This window comes from Podarcis muralis, chromosome 14 (genome assembly GCF_964188315.1).
Source record: "Podarcis muralis chromosome 14, rPodMur119.hap1.1, whole genome shotgun sequence".
Taxonomy (NCBI): Eukaryota; Metazoa; Chordata; class Lepidosauria; order Squamata; family Lacertidae; genus Podarcis; species Podarcis muralis.
The window spans coordinates 4,933,360-4,959,334 of NC_135668.1; the positions used below are offsets into that span (position 1 = coordinate 4,933,360).

Consider the following 25,975-nt stretch of genomic DNA (forward strand, 5'->3'; position numbering starts at 1 on the left):
GTCAAATATTTTGCCCATATCCCAACAATGCCAGAGAATATTAATTTCAAGGCTCTCTTTTCATATCTTAAACAAATCCTGGAGAACCAGAAGTGTGTGAGACATATTATTTCATGCAAGGTAAGATAAGCATTTCTACTCACATCTTGTGTTAAAAATGTTTTGTTAAGCACTATGCACAGTTAAACAGCACTTTGCAGCTTTCTTGAATTACTAACATGTCACCTTATTCAAGTCCTCCTCTTACCTTTTCATAAGCATACTGTTCCTGAAGCATTATGGGCAGACGCTCTAGGAAAGCCCTCATGCAGGGAGCCATGTTTAACCCAAGAATCCCCTGTTGTTTCAAAGCAGTCCTACAGGTTGCAAGGATATGGTTGGAAGAGATCCATTCTGATGTGCAATTCACCACCAACACATCCTGAACAAAATTCAAATATGTCCAATTCAGGAAAGAAAGGAGAAAAACAGCTTGCTTAGCTTTTACAAACAGATAGAAGCTTGATATAAATCTGGTTTTGTTTACTATAATTATTTGTATTTCATCACTGATTTTATGTTGCTAATTGCAAGCATTCCCCTCCCTTTTCTCCCTTCTTTAATGTATCTGTTATTTTTAATACACTGAGGGTAAACAACAAAGAGTCTTGCGGTATCTACCTTACAGACAAAACATTTATTCTGTAGCAGAGGTTTCATTGGCAACAGTCCATTTTGCCAGATGCACAAACTCTTAGTTTGAAACAGCAGAGTCCTCAGCATGTTTTCTCAGAGGTAAGGTCCACTGCGTTCAATGGAGCTTACACTCCCTAGTAAGTATGTTTAGGATTGCAGCCTTGCAGCACAATCCTATACAACTCGATTCAGAAGTGAGTCCCATGGAGTTCAATGCGGCTTATTCCCAAGTAAATGAGCGTAGAAATGCAACTTGATAAGTTTTTAAGGTACCACAAGACTTCTTGTTGCATTTAAGTAACACAGATTCCCCCTCTAGTGCTTGCCAATAATATAGACTATGTCAACAATATGGAAAACATTAATTACTATGTTACTATTTCCAATTGTTCCACCAGTGGTCAGAAATTACAAATTTCATTATTTGTCAGGCAAGACAAAAGCAAGTCTCTGCAGGTGTTTTGGAGGAGGAGAAGGAGCATCAGCACTACAGCCAGATTCTTCATTACGTGCAAATTTAGACTAACTATTCCATGTAGCAAGCCTGAAATCAGCTGTCCATTACTATACACTGCCAGTAATTCCTGTACAAACTGTTATGAGATACTGGCTGAGATACAAGTTTAGTTCATTGCTTGATTCAAGTTCACAGCTGTCACTAGGATGGCACACTTGGTTACCCACAGGACTGAGCACACACAGTCAAGGCAGGGATTAAAACTTGGGCTAGCCCAAGCCCACAGAGGAGAGAAGATGGGCATTCAGAATTCCATTCAAACAAAATGAAAAATACCTTTGATCTACTAGAACAAGCAGCTACTCCAACCTCAGGGATCCATACGGTTGTCTGAATGGCTCCAGAACCTATCACAACACTCTGTAAAACAGATCCATCCTAAAGGAAAGACAGGATAAACCCACAAAAGCTGATTACTTAAGCCCAGCTAATTGTTCTCTCGTGGCTACATTCAGGTCATCAGTAAAATAACTTTTAAATATTTCCTAATCTTTAGGGTAAGTGCAAACTTGTGTGCCTATGCAGGAACCCTAAAAGACTACAATGAATGAAAACAAGCTTTACATTTCCTTAAATAGTGTTTGCTTACCCGTAAAGACCAAATGTTCACAAGCCCACCAAGTCCACCTGATACCAAGGTTAGTCCATCAGAACTGAAGGCCACTGTCCGAACAGGCGTGATATGCCCTTTCAGCTGATGGATGCACTTCGTTTCAGCTACTTTCCTGTAGGCATCCTAGAAATGAAATATCACCATTAGGGCATATTTTGTATTAAAAAATACATCAAACATTTTACTACTCTGCACTTACCTTCTGCAGCTCCATCCCTACCCACCCAAAAATATTTGGAAACAGAGCAGTTTCTTCAACAAACATAAATTAGATAGACACAGTGGGTGTATTTATGGACAGTTTGCTAGGAATAAATACTGAGAACATGCTGAGCAATTATTTTTAAATATTACAGACAAATAAGAGTGAATTGTTTGTTCACTCCCAATCATCAGCACAATCTAGGTCTATTTTGCCTCTGTCACCCCAAGACAGATGCCTTCCTAAATCAGATATTGTTGCTTTCTGGACCACACTCCTTCTAACAAGGAAGGGAAGCATCTAGATTCCTCTTGCTCCCTAGGGTTCTCTTTACCTTGCCATTGGCTTCCTCATCCCACCATCCTTCTGAACAACGCAGACTGGATTGCAGTAAGACCAGCTCATCTTGAGGAACAGTCCAAACACAAAGCAAACCATTCTGGCATCCTCTAAATAAAAATTAAGAAAAGCAATATTGAAGGGCCACAATTTATCAGTCAACAAAGTAGGGCAAGTTGGTTAACAAAATAATCATGTTTGCACTAAAGGTTTTGCTTTTCAGTCTCCGGAAATCTTGCAAGCTGCCTTCTCAGAACTTTCCCTATATTACAAAGATGGCAGAAGACAGCAGAGGGGAACAAAGAGATGAAGCTTGTCTCTCCTTTCATCTGGTACCTTCTTTGAGGATGTGGGGGGAAGGTACATCCAAAGGATGGGTTCTACTACAGAAACATGACACAGGTACTGGGAGAAGATGGTAAAACTGTGAAGATTGTGTCCAAAATTCTGAAACTATGGCACCATTTTGTACTTTTATATTTAACAGAAAGAATGCAGAACCATTTAGAATCACAGAATCATAGAACTATAGAGTGAAGGGATCCCAAGGGTCATCTAGTCCAACTCCTTGCAATGCAGGAATCTTAATATACAGTGGTACCTCAGGTTAAGTACTTAATTTGTTCCGGAGGTCCGTACTTAACCTGAAACTGTTCTTAACCTAAAGCATCACTTTAGCTAATGGGGCCTCCTGCTGCTGCCACGCCGCCGGAGCACGATTTCTGTTCTCATCCTGAAGCAAAGTGCTTAACCTGAAGCACTATTTCTGGGTTAGCGGAGTCTGTAACCTGAAGCGTATGTAACCTGAAGCGTATGTAAACCAAGGTACCACTGTAGAATCATAGAGTTGGAAGGGACTCTGAGAGTTTATTTGGAATTTAAAAACAAAACAAAACAAAACAAAACAGAGGCAATACAGAGTTCATCCATTTGGGCTTAAAAAATAACTATTTTTAAAACGAGTAAATGCAGGGTGAAATGTCCTAGAAATCCATCAAAAAGCAGGCCTGTTTTTGTTTATGGATAATATAAGCCTGAACTACTGAAAAGGATTATCAGCCAGTACAAAGATGAACCAAAGAATTAAAAGCAAAAGGTCAACTTACGTAGCCAGCAGGAGCTGTGGTTTGGGGCCTTTCCCTAGAAGGCTGCACCAGGCTATGGTATTCACAACAGCCTGGTGAGGAAGCAAGTACAGCTGTCGCCAGCAGCTCCCCATGTATCCCCAGAGCTTGACAGACTCTTCCTTGGCACAAGTCATGAGCATCTTGCCAGTTGGATCCCATTTCATGCTGACAATGGTGTCCTGAAGAATTGGAGAAGAAGGAAATACACTGTAGTAGGGCTGCCAAACGTCTGGGATTTCCCAGACATTACAAGGATTTGAAAGGAAGTGACGTCTGGGGGGAATTTCCGGAAGGCGGAGCCTTTTCCTGGATCTTTGGCAATCACGAGAAATCACGTTTTTTGTAAACTTTGGGGTTTGTCTTAAAAAAGTTCAACAACTTTTGCGGTGTCCTGGTTTTTACTTTTTGAAATATGGCATCTTTACATGACACGAATGCTAACTAAATAAACCCATTTGAAAAAAATAACTCCCCCTGTTTAAATAGATAAATGGGGAAGCTAGCAATTGGAAATGCTTCTCTAGGTCCAGGGCAAAGGTATATGACAGACTCCAGACTGGTGAATTTGCCGCCTCCCCTGTGAAAATACTGCAAGGGCCCACAAATGCAGAAATGGCATCTTTGCTCCTAAGATGATTCCCTCTTCTTTCCCTGCTCTCTGGCCGCTAGCAGTTGTACTTAGGGGTACTTATACTTTGCTTCACAAAGATCATTTAAAAAGTCATCAAAAATTAAATGACAAATAATGCAAAGGACCACTACTTTAACTGGTGACCTTAATGACAGAGGAAGACACGACTTTATATCTGTGTCACTAAGTAATAAAGTAATTTTAATAACCTAACAGCAATTAGAAAGCAATGCAATTTCAGAATGAGCAATGGTTTCCCTTAAGAGTACAGGCTGGCCTTTTGAAAGAGTTGTCTCAGACTTCCTATCACACTTGTGCACATAAACTTAAAGTTTATTTTAATTCTCAAGAATTTTTCTGGGGGAGGCAGGGTGATGATAATGCCTGGCTTTACCTTGTGTGCATCCACTAAAACAATTCCTCCTTTCTCGAGTGGCTCTTTCGTGCCTATCAGCAACTTTCCATCCATATAGCCTATTGCAAAAGGTTTGTCTTCACTAAACCATGCAAGGCAAGTAACAGATACTAAGGAAACAAATAGGAAAATATGGATAAGCAAGTTATAATTTGCAGAATTTTAATTAAACTTTTTTGTACTGGAGAAAACAAGAGCAAAGCTGAATAAAGCGTAGGGGGAAGTGAGTGAGTGAGCATGTGCAGGAAAGGAAGCTCTTCTAAAAATACCTATCACTTCCAATTGTGCTACACAATTTACTTGAAGACTAAGTGCCTAGAAATTTCCAAAATCAAGGACTAAGACTTACTAAGCACATCATGGTTTTTTTCACAGATATGGAAACAAATGTCCACATTTTTCTTTAATAGGTAGTCAGAAATGTTCATAGCTGAGCATATTGCACACTATAGGGAATTAAAGAACATAAATCCACCAGGCGTGGCCTTCATGAATGACATGAGTGAGAAACAGAGATCAAGTTCAGGCTGGCTCCTTGCAAGTCATGATTTTCATAACAGCAACTGGCCTTGAGGACATGTGCTCTATCCCTTTTGCCTATCGTAAGCAACACATCCTTCCCAGCATTAACCTTGAAAAGGGCACCAATGCAAACCAGAGTTAACCACAAATCAGATTATTCCAGAACACTAGCTGGCATAACCATGGCTGGCATCTGCACTTCAGATTATGGTTTTAACTGAAGGTTAACTGAAGCTTGTGATTAACTCTCAAAACAAGACTTCCAAAGCATTCTAAGCTTCAAAAAGCAACATTTTTTAAAAAAATAACCACTTTATAACATATCAGCAGCACCTACTTACCATCCTTTCTGTAGCAGTGTTCCAATTCAACTCTGTGCATGGCAGAAACATCTAAAACTTCAATAAGTCCAAGAGATCCATCCATACGACCTACGAGGAGTGATTCTGGAGCTTCTCCTGTCCATGTTGCAGCTGGTCCTTCTTCTGGCCATGCTAGAGCAGACACCCAATGTGGCTGAACATCCAAGAGTCCTTTTCCTCCTAAGAAAGTAACATGTGCCTAATTTTTCACTAATTTCCATAATCCCAAAAGATGAAAACACATCCAAGAGCAGCACTGTCACTTCTGTAGCATTCTCCCCAGCTAGGCACTGCCAAAGCACTCTGGCAATTTTAACCTGTGATTGTACAAGCTATCAGATAGCCCATTCAAAGGCTCTTTTACACAGCAGGAGGACAGACTTTAGTTTGCTAAAGGTTGAGGATGCTTGTGTCTGGGAATCCCAAAAGCTTTCCCCTGCAGGTGTCTTGAAGGTTTGCCCCCACCCCAGATGAGCCCAACGGGAGTTCTAGCATGTTTCAACCCAACTGTGAACCCATCTTCAGTTATTTATCCTCTTTCTCTCAGCTGCTGTTCTAAGCAAAGGTTAATTTTATTTAAAATCCTTTATTAGGCATAGCAAACCACACACTATCAAACAGACACCGTATACAAATTGTGCAAAATATGAGCTCAACATAACAAGATTTGTCCCAGTCAGATCTTTAACTCCAGAGAAAATCAATTTGCATAAATAATACAATACAACACTACCACATTACCGATCAATTAAGAACCACTAAATCTCTTTCTACAAGGACAGCACTCAAAAATTCAGCCACTATTAAAGTAATTTGATCATTCCTGTCTGAGAGCATGTCCTGAACCATGGGCAGCATAGAACTGAGCCTGTTGAGTTGTAAGGCCTCTAATAATTGTCTTCAGGCATAAATGCCAAAATCACAAGAAAAGAAAATATGCTCCAAAGTATCAGGTTCCTGTTTACTACATTTGCAGAGATGCTCTGATAAATATCTTCCTCTTACTATCATTGAGGGAAACATATTAAATCTGGCTAACATAAACAGCCTGAACAATTCATTAGTCTTCAGATTTGTCATGTATCCCTTTTGAAAATCTCTACACAAAGGAGAGCAAGTGCTGAGCTTTGCAACCTCAAGAGTGGAGAGAACACTTTTTTCTGTAAAATTCTTCCTGATAAAAGGTTAATTTTAAAAACCATTGTTGCTGAAGAAGCAGCTGCTGCCAATCCCAGCTTTTTTTTTTTTTTAAGACTTCAAAATCTTAGATGTCTAAACATTCAAAAGTGCAAAGTGTAAAGTGGCCCATGGATGCAGGGGGAGTTTAAAATTATTTGGATTTTTAAATCAGTGTTTCCCAACCTTTTTTGGGCAAAGGCACACTTGTTTCATGAAAAAAATCTCGAGACACACCACCATTACAGCCCCGTGACGTCAGCGCGCAGCGTCACGCTGGGAGGGACATGAATTGCTAGCAAATTACATAATCACCTCCTTGAGGGCTGGCTCATCTTCTCCGAAGGCAGAACCCCATTAATTAACAGCACAGACTCACACCATAGCCAAGACGAGGGGGGAAAACCTCAGTCATGCACAGTCATGCACATGTGGGGGCTAAATGAGGACGAAGACCGGGCAGAGAGCAGGGTTCAAATCACCCCACCTGGCCAGGACAATCCCTGGGTGCTCCCTTGGGCCACTCGCCTGACCCACCTCGCAGGGCTGTTGTTGCGAGGATAACACGGGGAGAACCACGCGCGCCCCCGGGAGCTCCTTGGAGGAGAAAGCGGGTGATGAATGCAATGCACGAAATATATGAGAGGCGACCAGGTTTTGCAGGTGAGGGGCCCCCGCCAGCCTCCGCTTCCAACACCCGGCGCAATGACGCCGAAGTTTCCCCCCGGGCTCGGCTCGGGGAGCAGCGCTGCTCCCCCCCGGCTCCCCTTCGCCCTCCCGGCTCTCTCTGCCGCCCACTGGGGACCCCCCTCACCTGCCAAGTCCGGAGCGCCGGTGGAAGTTGCATGCATGCATGCAGGGCGCCGCGTTGCCATTGCATTGCACTGCACTCCATGCAACGCCTGCACGCATGCATTGCCTTGCACGCCCGCCAAGGGGTCTCCCCGCGGTCCAATGCGTCCCCTCCGGCGCGGATGCAGCATTGCAAAAATAAAAAAACCCCGACGCAGCCCTACCTGGGGGGCAGCCTCCGCCGCTCCGCCGGGATCCCCGGGCTCCATCCTGCCGCCTGATCTCTGGGGGGCGCAGGCAGGCTGCGCGGGGTCTGCGCGGAAGAGCCCCTGCCCGCCCGGCCGCCGCCGCCGCGCTCATTCCATGGCCGGGAGAAGAGCGCTTCAAACAAAACGTCCGGCCCGCCAGGCCACGCTGGGAAACGTAGTTCGCGCACCCCGCGCGGGCGCGGAGCCCAAGGGCGAGGGGACTACGGATCCCGGCAGCCCCCGCGCCGGGGACGGAGGGGGAGAGGCCGGGTGCAGGGATGGAGGGACGGGTGGGCGAGCGAGTGAGTGAGTGGCAGCCGCCAAGCCTTGGCCGAGAGCCAGGAAGGGCCTCCCCGGAGGAGGAGGAGGAGGGAGGCGCAGAGCGGGAGGGAGGGAGGGAACCCCAGGGGTCATCTAGTGACGGCGCCCCAATCGAAAATTTGACTTTTAAAAAAAAAAAATCTTTCAATTTTTTAATTTTTCCCGCGGCACACCAGGCAACATCTCGCGGCACACTAGTGTGCCGCGGAACAGTGGTTGGGAAACACTGCTTTAAATGAACAATACCTATTAATCATGCGCTAGATACCTAAATTAATCAGAAAGCAAGTGGTACTACACACCTGGTATTATTGGCCCACAAAGTACACAGAATTATTACTTTGCTTTTAAAGACAAACTACTCTTGCCACTATGTGATCAAGCAGGACCAGCCCTACCATTAGACAGAAGGAGATGGTTGCCTCGGGCAGCTCACTTTGGATGTCACTATTACTTTTATATTTATGATTGTATTTCTATTCCCGAGAAAGAGGTGCTTATGGGATTTCAGCCCTCGGGCACCATCATAACTTGTTCAGCTTTGGGTAATATGCACCTTTGTTTTATTCCATTTGCTGTTCCACTCTGGCAGAGAAATGTATCAGGCCAGTTTTATAATCAAGTTACATTCTACCCCACCACAATGAGGATGGCTCCTTCTGATGACAGGTATGCAACATTCAGTTTTATGTGGCTCATACCATTAACTTGCCATATGTTCACCATCTTCTCCAGGGCTCCAGCCAGGTACTTGCCACTGACACTCCAACAGGCAAGTGATAAGCTAGGATCGCTAGGTGACCCCAAGTTCTCCTCTTCGTCCCCTTCCCTGAAATATAATTTTAGCTTTCAGTTAGAGGAACGTAGAAGGTAAGGCATATTTGAAACAAGTCAGTTTCTCAAACAGATCGCTCTATGTAAGCCATACAATTAAGTGGCTCTCAATCACTGGTCCAGCTTTGATCATACCTTAACAACAAAATCATTTTGGAAAGGGTATAAATGAAGCTCCACTCCAGACACTATTATTCTTGCAAAACTTAAACCCATCTATTGTAAAAGCTATGGCAGGGATAATAAACTTATGGTTTAGGGACAATAAACTTGTACATATTTTGTCAGGCTGCAGCTCCCATCATACCTGACCACTGGTTATGTTGCTTGGGACTATTTTTCTAGAAAAAGAGGTGCTGGAACTCACCATGAACACCTCCCTTGTTCTCTTAGAATGGCAATGGAGCCCACCTGGAAGTTGCCAGAACCCACCTGAGAGGTGCCAGAACTGAGTTCCAGTGAGCTCCAGCTGAAAAAAGCCCTGGTTGGGACTGGTGGGAATGCCCTATCTATCCCCTGCCTATGGGCTACTTTATGGCATGGTAGGGTATTCAATAAATCCTAAGGCAAGTACAGTCATCACTTCCCAAACAGAGATATAAATACTGTTCTAAGCTTGCATCCTGTTATTAAGGCTCCAGGAGCTTCAGTCTGTGATAAAGCCAAGCCAGTTTCCCTGTTTTACAAGCACTCTTGCATAGGGACCCTCATGCACTGTCACTGTGACTATTACACTGTTTCCTGTAGCTAGCAGCAGCTTTCCCAAGAAACACAGCTTCACTGAGGCTCCTTTGCAACACTTGGACATGATGCAAGATATGAGTACTTTTCTAAGCTGTTACACATTGATCGCCATACATCCTGCAGCACCCACATCCAATTCTTAACATAGCTAAAAATAATAAAAATGGGATGTCAATGCTTTAATCAGTACGAACTTTCTGACAGTAAGAACTGCTCAACAGTGGAACAAACTCCCATGAGAAGTAGTGGACTCTCCTTCTTTGGAGGTTTTTAAGCAGAGGTTGATGGCCACCTCTTATGTATGATTCCTGCACTGCAGGGGATTGGACTAGATGACCATCAGTGTTCCTTCCAACACTACAATTCTATGGTTCTATGCACGACTTAACACCTTAGTCTCTAGGCAGTGTACAGTATGGCTTAAAAATAAAAACAGTTAAGACTAGCAATAAAAAAATAAATAAATATCTTCAGTAGGCACTGTTAAGTTCAACAGGGAGGAGTCCTATCTGAACTCAGCTGGGAGGGAGCTTTACTGAGCTGGGCCCACAATATTGGTTACAATGTCCCTTGTGGATATGAGCTGTGCACCCAAGCTATGAGTGATCAGGCAGAGATATGAGCAGTCCTTAAGGTATCCTGGACCAAGGACTTTGTAAATACATTACTGTAAGTGCAGTGGAGAAGCTGGTTGCAAGGAATATCCTATACCTTTGGGAATCAGCAGGCAGACTTTAATGCATCTGAACAAGGCTGTTTGTCATGGTTACAATGTATATAAGCATTACGGGAAATCAAAGCAAAATGGCTGCCATCAAAATAACACACACAACTCATGTTTAGCAAGCAATAGTATTAATATAGATTAATAAAATGGGATAGAGGAAATGAAGTTGCATTAAGCATGTAGAAAATTGAATTTACAAAACATGCATAGGCCCTTGATAACTCTCCTAGCTAATATTTTACCTACAAAGCTGGCACATTAAGCTGAATGAATCTAACATCTCAAAGGATCACTTACAATTTGTTGAACACACATGTTTGTTGCAATGAGTACTGCTTCTTCGTAACATTCCACACCCGAATTGTTCCATCATTGCCACTTGTTGCTAATAGCCCTTTTTTGTTGCACCACACACACGTCATTACCTACAGTAAACAACAATAATAATTGTGAAGTTACAAGGCAAGCATTTAAACATGTGTACTTCAAAATACAAGTAACATGCAATTCTCTAATGCAGCCTTTGTCAGCCTCCAGATGTTTCAGACTACAACTCCCATCAGCCCCCAGCCAGCAACGGCCATATGATGCTGGGGCCGATGGGAGTTCCGGTGTACCAATCTACAGCTGTGCGATGAGAACAAGTCCCATGCTTAATGCATAAGACAGTAGTTTAACAAGCACCTCTTGGAGAAATGCCATTTAAAAAACAGTGATGTAGATATTCTGAACGGATTATTACCCTGTTCTGGTGAGCCTCCAGCTTGATGAAGGAGCATTTGCGCAGATCCCCACCCATATCTGCAAGGGTCTGTGGGCTGGTTTGATTATCTCGATCTTGAGCTGCAAGAGTTCGGACAAGCTGCTGAGCAGCCCACTGCCTATGTTGCGAGGACAACCTTGAAGAAAGGCAGCAAGCTGCTAGTGCATTAGCCAGCTCCAGAGGGCCTACAGTAGAAGGATCATAGGAAGGATGGGCATACAAATGGGCAATTATACCTGCTTAGACAAAACAATGAGATGATGTTCGGATGAGTGACAAGAACAGATAAGGTTGAACATTATTACCCACAAAACAAGCATGGAAGGAGGACCCAGCCCACACACCTGAAATCTCCAAGGAGCTGAAAAAAACTCAAGTTTTCATGTATTCCCACTCCTTCACTCAGCACAAAATTGGTATGCCTTCTCCACCTGTTTCCCCAAGAACGTTGCTAGAGCGCATTCAACACCATACACACTCCCCTTTAAAAACATTTCTTTCAGTATGTTAGAGCACTGCGTGCTCAACACCATGTTGCATTGCAATGGCAATTTTGCACTGGAAGAGACCTGCTTAACCAGGCCCAAGGCCTTTCTAGTCCAATATCCCCTTTCCCACAATGACCATTCTTATGGGAAGCCTACAAGCAGGCTATGAGGACAATAAACTTTCTCCTTCCAGCGTTGTCCCCCCACAAGGTATACAGAGGCATGGAAGTAATATACAAGCATCGTGACTAGCAACCATTGATAGTCTTCTCCTCCCTGAATTTGTCTAAACCACTTTTAAAGCCAAAAGCCATCCAAGGTGGTGTGCATCACAGTTTAACTGTGCACTTTTTGAAGCAGGAATTCCTTCTGCCTGTCCTGGATTCTAACAGTATGAGAATCTTAATTTTCCTAAACTGAAAATCCCCCAACATAACCTTCCCTCATAGGAGAGTTGTTACAATTCCCAACCATTCTGGTTGCCACTCCATGGCTGTGTAATATCCCTTTTGAGATGCAATGGCCAGATTTTGCAGGACCCAAATACAGCCAGTGCAGGTGCAACACTGCCAATTGCTTAAGGTGCCTCTGCCATTTTTTAGAGACCCCCCACCACTGCAGCACAACAGCTCACTCCACTTAATAGGGTCCTCCGCCCTTTATGGGACGTTTTCAAGAGGCAGGGTTCTATGGTGAGGAGTTTGGGAAGACAGTTTTAGTTATGCATGCTTAACTCCGGGTCTAACTAACTATCTTTAAATTTTAGAAAATAAATTCATAGCCACATTCTCACTCATTTTCAATAGGTCAAGAATGTTTCATTTCATGTGGCTGTAGCTTACTTTTCCTTCCAAAAAGGAAAGGCAAAGCAGCCAACAACAACAGAGGAAAGCAAATGCCATAATAAAAAAAACCAAAAAAATATTCTCAACCTTTGTCTACCCCTGAAATGGTGAGAAACACTAGGGAGCTCTCATTTCTGGTGCCTGTACTTAAAATGATGCCCTGTTAAGAATAAATACCTTTCTTTTCAACTTCTGTTTTATCATAATTTGGCCTCAGTTTGGCCCCCTTGTCTGCCAACAAGGCTACTAACGCTTGAGTCACAATAAAGTTGGGGGATGTTACAAGCTTATTCTCTTCTGCTATTCCTCGCAGAAAGCTTGGCAGGAATTTTCGTTGCACTGGATCATCCACTGTAGTCAAATTGACACCAGTTGCTGCGGAAATCAAGTTCTAAAAAACAAGAAATGAACAAAACACTGTAATAGCCAATATAAGTATTTTCAATTATACACATCATTTCAACTGTACAGATTTTTTCAAATAAATGCAGACACCTAAAAGGTAGATATAATTCTAGTTATTAAGCTGTGTCTATTAAGGTTTGCCGATCGAAAGGTTGGCGGTTCGAATCCCCGCGGCGGGGTGCGCTCCCGTTGCTCGGTCCCAGTGCCTGCCAACCTAGCAGTTCGAAAGCACTCCCGGGTGCAAGTAGATAAATAGGGACCGCTTACTAGCGGGAAGGTAAACGGCGTTTCCGTGTGCTGCTCTGGCTCGCCAGAGCAGCGATGTCACGCTGGCCACGTGACCCGGAAGTGTCTCCGGACAGCGCTGGCCCCCGGCCTCTTGAGTGAGATGGGCGCACAACCCTATAGTCTGTTAAGACTGGCCTGTACAGGCAGGGGTACCTTTACCTTTATTAAGGAGATGCTATTGCTACATATTAGGCCAAAGGCCATTAACAGTATCTGTTAATTTAGGGACAAGGGGGGGGGGAGTATTTACATGTCAGCATTCACATGCAACAAGTCAGACCTGGTTTACCTGCAATGAGTAGTGTGTTGATACATGTTGCCTGATCACATTGCTGGTGGTTGTTCATCAGTGGTTAGGGAGAAACCAACCATAGCCCTTGCTTTAGATACAGTAGGAAAACAAAGCTTCCAGGTGTGTTTATCCCACTCACAGCAGAGCAGGAGTAATGTGGAAGCAATCAGGCAGCATGCACCACTACAAGGCCTGTTCCAGATAAACCACGATTAGCCAGTAAGTCTTATTGTTATGTGTGAATACAGCAATGGATTGCTCTTCCATGTGTATCTTTAGAGGAGAACTAGACTGGATGAACTTTCAAAGTTAAGAGAAGTGACTGCAAATGTTGGGGGAGGGGGGAACTAAGCCCTGTGCCACATGCTCTCCAGCCATATACTTCACTGCCACAGAAAGCAAGATTGTTCATTACCTTGTTGGTTCCAGAGTTTAAAGGTATTATGGACTTTGTGATTCAAATAATGTTCAATTTAAAAGTAGTCACTCTGCAGTGCATAAGCACACCATGCTCCTTTTATACCAGATGCCCATTTTCAAAATTCTCATTTTGTCTGGTGTTATGAAGTTATTGTTAAGTATGTTAGTTATCTAACATACTGCATGTTAGTTATCACTATTAATGTGACATAATGGTTAGTCCATGTACATTGCCAAGTAGAGCACACTGCATGAAAACTAAGCCAACTTGCTCAAAGTTTTATAACAATAGCACTCAATGCCAAAGTCAGAGGAGTGGGAGAAACAGGGTATGGTAATATACCAAAAGAGGATTGCTCACTTCTACGCCTTGCACCGAATCTCCTAAACCCCATTTCCCTTGGAAATATGCAATATTTCAGAGATTTTCTTTTTTAAAAAGCAATTGTTATATGCCGTTTCTTGGGATAACTTCAGCAATAATAGATTTAGTACCAGAAAATAAAAACCCAGAGCAGAAGGATGGCTGATCCTACCTGGGTACACAGTTGAACCAGCAGTTTTGCAGCACTTGGGGTATTTGAAGCTAAACAACCAACAGCTGTGCTCAGATAGGCCAAGCAGGAAATGGGCTTGCTCATTTTGCTATGCACTCCTCGAGATCTCTCGGAGGAACCGGATACAGTACAGGGACTTGTGGAGAGGCCTGCTCTCCCCGCTGCAGCCAGGCACATCAGTCGGACCAGGGTTCGGATATCGGTTAAACCCAAGGACTCAAGCCCAGCTGCAAGACTGCAACTAGACCCACTGTTGAGGAAAAAAAGGTAAGTTTTTTTCTACCTACTGACACCCCACACAAACACAGCATTCACATTTCAAGGCATCTATTATACATTGCAGTGGTCATAAAAAAACCAAAGGACTGCAGCTTAGTGGTAGAGAATCAGCCTCCAGGTTGGGCTAGAAATGTTCCCTGCCTCAAACCCTGGAGAACTGCTGCTAGTCAGGGTACACAATATTGAGCAAGTTGGTTTGACACAGTACAAAGCAGCCCCTATGTCCCTAAACCGAGTGTAGGATAAAGAGTACAAGTTACTGTTCTTCTGTCAAGGAGAATATTAAGTCAGTCCTCAGAAAGTCAGTGTCAGAGCAGCATACCATCATTATGTCTGCAATCAGGACCAGGGAAAAGGAAGCAAAGGACACTGGCAATCTACATCTGTTTGCTGTGGATGCAGGAGAACATGAGCCCTAGAAGTGGGAGGTGCCTCCTAGTAGCCCTGCCCCCTGGTCAAATTTTCCTTTGTTTCAATAGACTGTGAATGGAGAGTGTCCCCAATTTTGGACCACTGGATAGAGCAATATGAGGGGTAGCCAATGTGGCACTTTCAAGATGTTTTGGACAACTCTCATCAGCCCCAGTCAGCTTGGCAAATTGTCAGGAATAATAGGAGTTATAGTTCACAACATTTGGGTGGTACCATGCTAGGTATCCCTGAGACATGGAGAGAATGCTAGTGTTCAGAATTTTTTCTTGTTAGTAAAGAAAAAGAATTATCTAGAAGGGGAAAACTTGCTTTGAAATTAACACGTGGCTACTTTGGAAAGCTTGCACCAAGATGGGAATTAGCCCTACTCTCCTTGTGTTATCTAGCAGATTTTTTACCATATTCAAAAGTTGCTTAGTTTCTATTTTGCTTTGGATTTTGTCTCAGATAACACCACAAGCTAACAATCACAGGGTCATTGTTCAAATCAGGTCCTCTAGAGCTTGACAAACCTGACAGAAAGGAGCGAGAGGGCTCTCATGACCATTGTTCTTGCCAAGAGGACTTGAGCTGCCGCCGTCACCCTTCTTAAAGCCATAACACGGTCGTGTGGATTTACCAGAGCAGCAGCTTGTTCTCCCAGGGTAATTCTGCCAGAAGAACTTTTTTCTATGGAGCCATGGCAACCTTGAATTCAAGGAGTGACAAGAAAAGGAAGCATTGCAGCATGTGCAAATTTAATTCAGAAGGTTAACCTGCACTTTCCCCAAGGACTCGAGTGACAGAAACTGCACAAGATAAACACAATGGGTCATCTCTCATGCTGAAGTTAATGCTGGGCAGTTCAAAACCCTCTCTCACTCCCATTTCCATCTAACTCACCTCAACTGATGGGAGCACTGCACTGATATCTGTATATCATTCATCATCCCACTGACTACAGTTGGAAACAAAATGGTGGACTAAGTGGTCCTTTGGTTCAAGCCAGCATTGTTCTTGCACAGAAGGGGTAGCTGAATAACTCCACTTACTGAGTCAACAAAATACCTATGATTTCTTCAGAGGATGTCCCTTACATCATCTTATGTACCAAAAAAAGCCCTTCTGCTTTTACTCAACCCTACTCTCATGCTTTCCTTTCCCAATACCACGTTCCTTGCAGCTCCTTAAAGGGGGGAGGGAGATGGGAAGAAGTGGTTTTGAAGTTTTCCCAGCTTTTGATGACACAGGAGGAAGCTATGAAAAACATCTATTCCAAAGTAATAGTACCACCACCTAAAAACAGATGAAGCCAATTAATTTGGCTGCAATTTCACAGTGAGTATGTTCAGGATAATGACCAAGAAAAAACAGTGCAAGATTTCAGGCAATTATTTCTCTATGTAAATTTACCTATTTGCATCAGTGTTTCCTCCATACTATTGGTGGCTGTGACCATGGCAACTGAGGCTCCCAGTGGATCACTATCTGGGAACTGAACAGGCTCGGGTACAATACGGCGATCATTCAACCCAAGGGGTCCAGCCAGCAGTTCAAATTCCTCTTCACCCGTCAGCTTTTCATCCTCGTCAACATCCAACATGTCCCAGTCTTCTAGCATGAGATAAGTAAATTGCAGTTAGGTATACTATTTTAAAGCAAAACTTGAACTATGCACTGGTGTCATCTGAAAAGACCTACATAAAGAAGTACCTTCATAGACACTGTCTTGCTTGCCTATCAGGTCGGGTGCCTGTCCTTTATATCTGCACCAAAAAGAGAACACAACAATCTGCTGTTAAATCAAACACCCCATCTTTTTGTTTTTTTTAAGTATTGTAGTCTTTTCTTTATTTTTATTTTTTTGTAAAAGGCTTTGAGTGTTTTCTCTTTCAAAAAAATCAAGTGGTTAATAACTTTTCTGAACTAAATGAATAAATAATATTAAGAAATGGGTGAGGAACATGTGGCCTTCCAGGTGTTGTTGGCTGGCTGGGGCTGATGGGAGCTGGTCAACATCTGGAAGGTCAGAGGCTCCCAACCCCAGGTTTGTGAAAACTGAATTATAGCTAACTTGTCTGTGAAGAAACAATCATTTTGATGAAATATAGATTCCTCTTCAATTTTTCAACAGTCTTATCAAAGATGCACCACAATATCTTTCGAGATGCACCCCAGAATCTTCTGACACTACCAGTTCCAAGTTCCAAGCAATAGATGGCCAAAGAACTGAGAGTCTGTATGTGATTTTGTGTCAGGCATTGAAACCCAAACTCTGTATAAAGCATCAGAATGAAATGCTGATTTTGAAAACATTATCTTAACAGTCTAATATTTGATTTCATAAATTATTTTAAAATGTGACCATTTTATTCTTCTCCCTCATGCAAAAAAGTTACACAGAACTTCATTAGCAGCTCACATTTGAAAGTCTGGAACAAACAGGACTGCCAATAAGTTTTGATGCTTGTGTATTTCTAACCTTCCTCCATATGGAGGCACCCTTATATCAAGTCAAACCACTGGCCCCACCTAGCTGAATAGTCTCTACTTCTGGACAGAAAATTCATGGCCCTCCAGATGTTTTGGACTCCAGTTCTGATCATTCCAGACCATCAGCCATGCTGACTGGGACCGAAGGGATTTGGAGTCCAAAACTATTTCTCCATCTCTGCTCTAGCAAGGGTTAGATACTATCTCCTCCAGGTGTTGCTGGATTACAACTTCCATCATTCTCCATTGTGCTGACTGGGGCTGATGGGAGTTTGAGTCCAATAACAATCCTAATCTAATTGGCAGCAGCTATCCAAGGTCTCAGACAATTTGTAAACAATATTGGACTATTAGTCAGTGTAGACCAATACAGTCTACTCTGACTGGCAGCGGCTTTTGAAGGTCTCACACTAGGGTTGCTGGGGATTGGACCCAGCACCTTTGCCATTCAGAGGATATGCTCTGCTTCTGAGCTGTACCCTTCTAATGATGTCAGGGGGACCCTGTGACAGGGGTTAGGATGAGACTTGACTTGCCCAAGGCTACCCAATGGAGCTTTCTGGCCATGCAAGGATTTTAAACCAAGCTTTCAGTATCCAACCCAACACTCTAGTTACTGTACCATATTGGCTCATGAAGTTCAGCTCTTTTATGATAAGTGCTTCCTTTTTCCTTTCCTTTCTTTCTTTTTTCCAGCAAAGGGCATCACAGGCTACACAGTCTTTGGTACCTTTCCGAGGAAGATGTCTTAGACTTGCTCTTCAAGGTCAAGTATTTTTCTCGGCAGCTGCCACACAAGAGGTAATAGGGATTCCCACTTCCACATTCGCCACCAAACCATCCATCCACATAGGAGCCATTGCTGCGGTAGCCCTGCCGGTTTGCGCTGCGCCCACAGCCAGGGTGGTTTCTTTTCATGTGTTGATTGAAGCTGACAACGCTGGATTCACACAACTCACATACTACCACTTCTTCTCTGTCTTCAGATTCGCAAACATGCTGCACAGTGTAATCATGCAGTTATAATCATGTACACACAGAAAAATCTAGCATTTCCATTGTATTTTAATGGACTGTCATAACCACAGCTGACTCAGCAGTTCTCAGTTGCAGCTTATTAAAAAAAAACCTGGAAATACAGTGGATTGTCATAGGTCAACCTTTGCATAGGCGCCCTTCAGATGTTTTGGATTAAAACTCCAATAAGTCCCAGCCAGGATGGCCAATAGTCAGGGATGATGAAAGTTGTGGACCAAAAAAGCTAGAGGGCACTAGGCTGGCAAAGGCAGCTGTAGGTGAACAACTTCAAATATATTAAAGTTAGCAGTTCATACTTTATTGGCAACCTAATGGCATGAACCGTTCTTTGACAGGGTCAAAGAAAAATTCATGCCAAAATTTCAGTCAAAGTCTAAAAATCAAGAGTCTAATTTTCTGCCTATAAACCCCAAGTTTCTTGAGTTTTAAAAAATGGCCTACAGATGCTTAATTCACATGCTCTGCATACTTTGCAAAGCTGTGCAAATAGGTTTTACAAATTGGTTTGCTTTCAGTTTATTTTATGAGGAACTCTTAAGGAAAAGGTGGAGGAAGAAAATAGGAAGGCTTGCTGGTTTTATTGAACAAACAAATTCACCTTAACATTAGCAGGAAAAATACTTTTTTTTCTAGCTCTTGCAATTGAAAGGAAAATCCTAAAGTAAGAACTGCTCAATACATTTAGGCAAAATGAGGATGTAGATGGTGGTAGAATTCTGGACTGTACCACTACAACTGCAGAATCATATTTCTGGGGGAAGGGTAGTCCATAAAAAGCTTCCTTCACTTAGTAAATTAACTCACAAGGAAGAAAAGTTTAGCATCTTTCTTCCTGATGAACTAATTTACTATAAGCATAGAGCATTCAAATACCTGAGGCCAGCTCCCTGAAATTTGAGGCAGTCTAGTTTGCCACCTCATTCTGTGTAATGAGCAGAGTGGCTCAAAAGCCTCATCATTCTACAGACACTACTGCACTATTTACTTTTCCTCAAAAGTGATCAGAGAGCACCAGAACAGAGAAAGTCAGACCCCCTAGTCCATCTAGCTCACTATTGTCTACACTGACTGGCAGTGGCTCTTTAGGGATTCAGGCAGGAGGTCTCTTCCCACCCTACCTGGATATGTCAAGGATTGAACCTGGGACCTTCTGCATGCAAAGCAAGTGCTCTACCACTGAGCTACAGCCCAATAAATTTGGGTGCATTTGTTAGATCTTATTCAAAATAAGGCCAATTATGTCTTCACTACTCAACCATAGCACTGGACATCTTTAAGAGTCTAAAGCCTATAGTTTTCAGCACCTTCAGCAAGATGCTAAGTCAAAGACACCTGCGTACTTCAAGAGGCAGCAAAACATATAAGAACACTGCTGTGAAAACATCAAAGCGCACAATGATCATCTCAATCTGAGAAGCGCTTTAAGCAGCAACTGTTGCATTGAAACTATACAGGATATTGTAACTAGAAGCAATTTAGCATATTCCCAAAGCATTAAACAAGGTACAATCTTCAATGAATTTCTCTCACACTGGAGAGCTCTTGCATAACCGTCATTCTGTTCAAAATAAAAGTTCTACAACAGCCTTCCCCAGTGCTGGCCTCCAGTTGTTAAGGGTAACCACGCTGGATGAGTTCAGTGGGAGCTGTAGTCCAAACCATCTGGAGCACACCAGGTTGGGTAATTTATTTATTTTTTTAAAAAAGAAATGTACTGTTCCAATGTAGCCAATTCCAGCTGATGTTTGGGGCTCTCTTTGAGGCAGATTCTTGGCCATGTTTGGATGACTTCAGGCCCCAATTTGTCCCAGCCATGACTTCACCCGCCCCACAGCTGACATCAAACGTGACATCAGGTGTGGGGTAGGTGTGCATGGCCAAAATGGCCTGCCTGGGGCAGGGGTGCTACTTGGGCCTACAGGCCAGAGTTTTCCTACCCCTGATGTAGGAGAATATTAGCCACTCATCATCTCTGATGAATGAAATCATGCCTGTTTTTCCTTTAAAATGTCAAGTGTCTTGATTTGCAGAAAAGACAGTTGGCAAATAGGAAAGCAGTCAAAGTAAAGAGAAACTGTTTCACATGAAATGTACCAATGAGAACTACATGACAATATTCACTTGTGCTGTTAAGAGCCTGGAACCATCCAAATAAGGGTTAGCAGCAATAATGTTAATAAAACAATTGCTTAGGTAATGCATGATGTTATTTCATTTCCTAGAAAGCAAGTAATAAGCAAAGCAGCCCCAGCTGCAATCACACACACCCAGGTAGGCCAATCCAATACCTCCGGGATCCACATTCCTAGAATGTCATTATCACTGGCAAGATCCTGCCCAAACATGGCTTCCATGGCTTCATCATCCAAGTCAATTTCTAACTCCTCATCCAAGTTGAAGTCATACAATGCTCCAGGGTCTTGTGGCAAGGAGATCCCTTCTCTCCGGCTCTGATTCCTGTGCGCCTGTACAGAGCGGTACAATCCCGCTTAAATCAGAGAGAGAGAGAACAAGCACACAGTTTGTTTTGCGGGTTAGTAGTAGCAGTACATGCTAGCTACGGTCAAAGCTGCAACTTAGCAAAATGGGTGCTGTGATGTATAAGGACACTTAAACTGCAGGACCTCTTAGGAGAGATGTCATTCACTCTTCAAAGTGAGACACACTGTGCTACTCTCATTCACTGGCCAACATCAGCACCACCAGGCCCCAAAGAATAGATGTCATTCACTTACATGGGGAAGCAGGGGCAGATATAAGGACTATACTTGGTACCCTGACTCCAAAAGCAGGGCTTCCTTCCCTAGCCCAAACAGTTTGGGTTGATGGCAGCTCAATTTACATTGTCCCATGAAACTTATCAGCCACCAAAAATCTTCATCATTTCTACGTAAGTCACACTCTGGGTTCTGTTTCTTAACCACACAATTCTGACAAGATTAGAAACTGGTCTATTATACACACACATATGAAAATGTCAACATACACACTGACACATACAAGGCTAGCAGAACACATTTAAAGTTCTGTGCTACAGAGCACATGCCCTCTTCAGCAGGGATGAAAAGAAAAGGGTGTTGAAAAATATTTTCAAACACCTACCAGCACGGGCTAGCAGCGTCCGAGCAGCTAAGTCAAATTTGTGCCTCCGGGTCACTGCTGACCGACCCCTTGAGGTGGGTCCACTTCCAGATGCTGCATTTTCTACGTGTTCCATACTATCATGGCTGAAATGTACAAATAGTTTAGAAATATTGAAATGTGTCAAGTATTCATTAACATTAATCCAGATTGGACATCAGACCAAGAAGGGGGTAATGTTTATATTGCCTAAGCGCTTGTTGTAGATAGCCTAACTCTCATAAAGCATAGAAGCCTTGATTTCTACTAAATTAGGTCCCAATCACCAGTTATTTGCTCCATTGTAGGATTGCTCTAACTAGAACCGGAGAAAGGTATAGCTCTGCTTTTATCTCTAACTTCTGAATGTATAACTCATAATACGCTCAGCCACTTTTGCTTTACCACAGATTAGGGTCTTTATTTAGATCAGGAATGTGAATGCATTAGTTCTTCTACTGTGAAAACTGATCGCCATATGCTTTCTTTCTTGTAATAAACAACTTGGTGTGATTATGTTTGTGGAGAGTAAGTATAAGTTAGGCACATGTTAGAACAGCACTTGATTGATCTCTCTCTCAAGCGACAGGTTTCTGGGGTTCTTATGTGGGGAAGAGACATATAGGGATTTTGACATATAATGCCTTTTGTGTCTTGCCTCTTAAGACAGATTTTTCAGAAAATACTTGAGAACAAAAGAGCCCTGCTGAGCTAGCCAGCACTCTATTTCTCACAGCAGTCAACAAGCCTGAGCTGGCTGTGACTGACGAGGCTTGTAGTTCCAAACAGCTGGAGAAACCTAATTGGGCAACACTGCACTGAACCATTATGACTAGCATTGGTTAACAGACTAGGCCTCAATGGATTTGTCTAATCCCATCTAAGATAGACTGGTTTTTAAAAACTAATGCATATTTTAATAATAACCATGTTGCATATTTTAATAGCAAGCATGGATGAGAGCCAACAAACTGAAGCTCAATCTAGATAAGACTGAGGCACTGTTGGTGGGTGGTTCCCTAGACCAGATGGCTGGGAAGTTGCCTGCTCTTGAAGGACTGGGTCCTTTGCTGTCACTTGAGGCTCAGGCGGCCTCAGTGGTGCAGAGTGCCTTCTATCAGCTTTGGCTGGTGGCCTAGCTGTGCCCCTATCTGGACAGGGATAGCCTAACTTTTGTTGTCTATGGTCTGGTATCCTTTAGGTTAGATTACTGCAATGCGTTATATGTAGGGGTGCCTCTGAAGACAGTTCAGAAATGGCAGCTGGTGCAGAATTTGACGGCTAGGCTGCTCACCGGGGCAACATGGTTTGAGCATATTACACCAATCCTGGGCTCAGTGCACTGGCTGCCAAATAGTTTCTGGGCCCAATTCAAAGTGCTGGTTTTGACATATAAAGCCTTAAGCAGCTCTGAATTGCAATACCTCAAGGACCACCTCTCTCCATATGAACCTACCTGGACCCTGAGATCATCCTCTGAAGCACTTCTTCCTGTGCCTGCTCCATGAGAGGTCTGGAAGGTGGCAGAATGAGAATGGGCTTTTCTGGCTCCCTATGCTCCCCCCCAGGGAGATTTGGCTGGCGGCTTTATTATACATCTTTAGGCACCAGGTGAAAATGTTCTTCAACCAGCCCTTTGGCTGATTGACATCTGATGCCCTTTTAAATGTGTTGTGGGAGGGACAATTATTGGTTTGCTTGTGTCCTATTTTTTATCATGTAATTTTATGTTGTCAGTCACCCTGAGATCTATGGATAAAGGGTGGTATACAAAATGAATGAATGAAATAGTTTTGCACTGGGGAGTACCATCGTGTGGAAAACTAATACTTACAGTCCCATTAAGGTTTGAAACCTGAAGAAACTAACATTTTACCTTTCGCTAAAACCTTCCTCCATTTCAGTGGCATCAGCTGAAGGGATGTCACCGGGAGACTGCAAGTAACACTGATCACTTGACTTCCCGCTGCCCCCAGAAACTACAGTGCCATGGAGGGAATCGGCTGTTTCTTCTGACTGAGGGTCTTCGTCTTCCTCATTCCCAGGATGCTCTATCATCCACATTGCTAAGACTGTAATGTTCTGAGCATCTGCTTCTCCTCTTGCACCTAAGAAAGAAAAATCTTATGAAATGACACCCAATTATGAAAACAGGAATGCCCTCTGTTAGAAATGGATATGAATTCCAAAAGTTCTCTCCAAAGTTTTGTTACATGCAGCTTGATAGCTGATGCAACAGCCAACATCCAGAGCATCTTGCCTTCACCTCTTTTAAAGGGCAGTCCCTCCTTCTTACAACTGCAGAGAAAAGCTTGAGTGTGCTTGGAAATCCGAAGAAACCAAGAATTTTTGGTGGGTGGTTGTTCAGGACCTTCTACTATTTGATCCTGGGCTCTTATTCCTTGAGCAACTTCAAGGGAGTGCTTGTCCCCATTACACTTTATAGACTAATATTTGACAACAAAGAGCAAACCCTTTAATGAAAAAGAAAGCTATGACACTTCAGAGACTAACTGGCTTGTTACTTGTGCTCACACTCACACATGCGCTCTCTCTCTCTCTCTCTCTCTCTCTGACAAAGCGGTGCAGTGCATATTCCTTGACAGCAGAAGGATTACCTGTGGCTTCCATTGCTTTCGCAATCTGCCGTAGGGAGAAGCCCATTTCTAACAAGGGCACAGCAATAGCTGGTGGAGGGGGGGAAGTTGAAAGGCGGCTGCTTGGGTCCGACAAAGCTGTGGATTGTGGAAAAAGAATGAATGGCAAATCAGCACCATCTCCTTCATAATTCATCCTGCAACTTAGTCAGTCAGGCTACAAAAGTTCAAAATCAATATGCTTCGTCTTGTACATAATTGTACAAAGTTCAGTTACATCTTTTTGTTACTACAAAAAGGGGGGGGGAGTAGTAATATCTTCCACATATCTGCCAATGAATGTTTTAGTATTAAGAGGTTAAACCATTAGCATTCCCTGGCATTGATGCCTTGACCAGCTGAGGGCACATACAGTGATAGTAAACACACAAATTTCAGTACGGATATGAAGAGAACAAAATTGAGTTGCAATATATATATATTTTAAATAAACCTTACTAAGGCAATGGATGAAACCTACCTGTCCGATTGGCAGGTCTTGCAGACTGAGAATCAGGAGAGGTCAGTGATTGTCTCCTGCCTACTTCATCAGAAGGAGATGTTGGCAAAGAGGATATGGGAGGCGTTTGTGCACGTCTTGTTGGGAGTACAGTAGTAGTTGGGTAACTGGAGAACATTTGCCTTTTTAAAATATATAAATAAAAATGGTAAAGCAATGGATAGCAGTGCAAGGCATACCAACAAACAAGATAAATACCTGTATTTCTAATATTACATGGTGATAGCTGTAGCCCACCAATGGGATGTGTATGGATGTCAGCAAAAGTAGGACCCATTCCTCACCATCTCTCCTTCCTAAACAAGCCTCCTTCAAATTTAAAAGGAGATTGGAAAACAGCCTGAGGGTTCAATGGGCACAACCTATTTTGTGAGTGATGACAACCCAACTCAACACTATTACGTCTGGCACCATTAGTCAGCAAGTAAAAAAACACACAGTTTTATTGTTGAAAGTAGGAAGGGAACAGCCTTTTATAAAAAGATATACTGCTTCTTGCTACTCTAGTTAAACAATTTGCAAACATTTTCAGAAAATGAAATCTATCTTTCGGTGAAAACTTATCAAGACACAAAATGATTACAAACTTGGCTGGATGGTTTATGAGAAGCAAGATCAGAAGTCAATCCATACCTAAGAAGGCTAAGAGGCAAAACACCAGGGGACTCAGAGGCAGGCACAGTTTCGGTATCAGTCACCGGAGTGGTGGCAGTTGTTGTGTCTTCTAGAGAGCTGCTCATGAAAGATGTCGTACTAGAGGCTGAAGGACTCGTCGTCACAGGTGTCTGGGCCTGCTGAGCTTGGTCGTTTTCTTCCGCTTGCTGGTCCACTTCTGCAGAACAATTTAATGTTTTCCCATATCATTTAGCTTTTAAAAATTTCATTTATGACTTGCTCCCTATAAAGCACCTTGAAGCAATTTCACAATACAACAAACACATACTCAAAAGAATGGCATTTATAAAAAGTTTAAAATATTGTGTACATTAAAAAAATCAAATCTAGTACAGACACTGATTGGAATAAAAATATAGCTATACAGATACGCTTATTTTTACAGGCAACTGCAGCACACCTGGGACTGAATACATGTGGGCCTCCTGAAGGCATCTTCTTAGCAAACATGGGAAATAGGCCACTTTGCCTTCTCCTGCAGAAGTCTCCTTACATTCTTA

The 25,975-nt window shown here is 42.9% G+C and overlaps 1 protein-coding gene across 13 annotated transcripts in view; it reads right to left on the reverse strand.

The window, feature by feature from the left end:
* Window positions 1–25,975, reverse strand: part of HERC1 (HECT and RLD domain containing E3 ubiquitin protein ligase family member 1) — a 110,350-nt gene that overhangs the window by 19,350 nt on the left and 65,025 nt on the right. For 6 of the 13 annotated variants that reach the window (XM_077918958.1, XM_077918952.1, XM_077918957.1 and 3 more), the window contains 22 exons: window positions 25,434–25,632; window positions 24,762–24,922; window positions 24,263–24,379; window positions 23,521–23,752; window positions 21,627–21,751; window positions 20,792–21,012; window positions 18,217–18,485; window positions 16,695–16,759; window positions 16,407–16,604; window positions 15,527–15,701; window positions 14,283–14,553; window positions 12,519–12,732; window positions 10,988–11,247; window positions 10,543–10,670; window positions 8,642–8,769; window positions 5,383–5,583; window positions 4,499–4,629; window positions 3,453–3,652; window positions 2,342–2,456; window positions 1,782–1,928; window positions 1,469–1,570; window positions 248–421 (listed from right to left, as the gene is read on the reverse strand). In XM_077918958.1, coding sequence (XP_077775084.1) covers window positions 248–421; window positions 1,469–1,570; window positions 1,782–1,928; window positions 2,342–2,456; window positions 3,453–3,652; window positions 4,499–4,629; window positions 5,383–5,583; window positions 8,642–8,769; window positions 10,543–10,670; window positions 10,988–11,247; window positions 12,519–12,732; window positions 14,283–14,553; window positions 15,527–15,701; window positions 16,407–16,604; window positions 16,695–16,759; window positions 18,217–18,485; window positions 20,792–21,012; window positions 21,627–21,751; window positions 23,521–23,752; window positions 24,263–24,379; window positions 24,762–24,922; window positions 25,434–25,632 — 3,833 coding nt within the window. Of the gene's footprint in view, window positions 1–247; window positions 422–1,468; window positions 1,571–1,781; window positions 1,929–2,341; window positions 2,457–3,452; window positions 3,653–4,498; window positions 4,630–5,382; window positions 5,584–8,641; window positions 8,770–10,542; window positions 10,671–10,987; window positions 11,248–12,518; window positions 12,733–14,282; window positions 14,554–15,526; window positions 15,702–16,406; window positions 16,608–16,694; window positions 16,760–18,216; window positions 18,486–20,791; window positions 21,013–21,626; window positions 21,752–23,520; window positions 23,753–24,262; window positions 24,380–24,761; window positions 24,923–25,433; window positions 25,633–25,975 lie in introns of all 13 variants that reach the window. The other 7 variants (XM_077918956.1, XM_077918954.1, XM_028706313.2 and 4 more) reach the window with 7 other exon arrangements.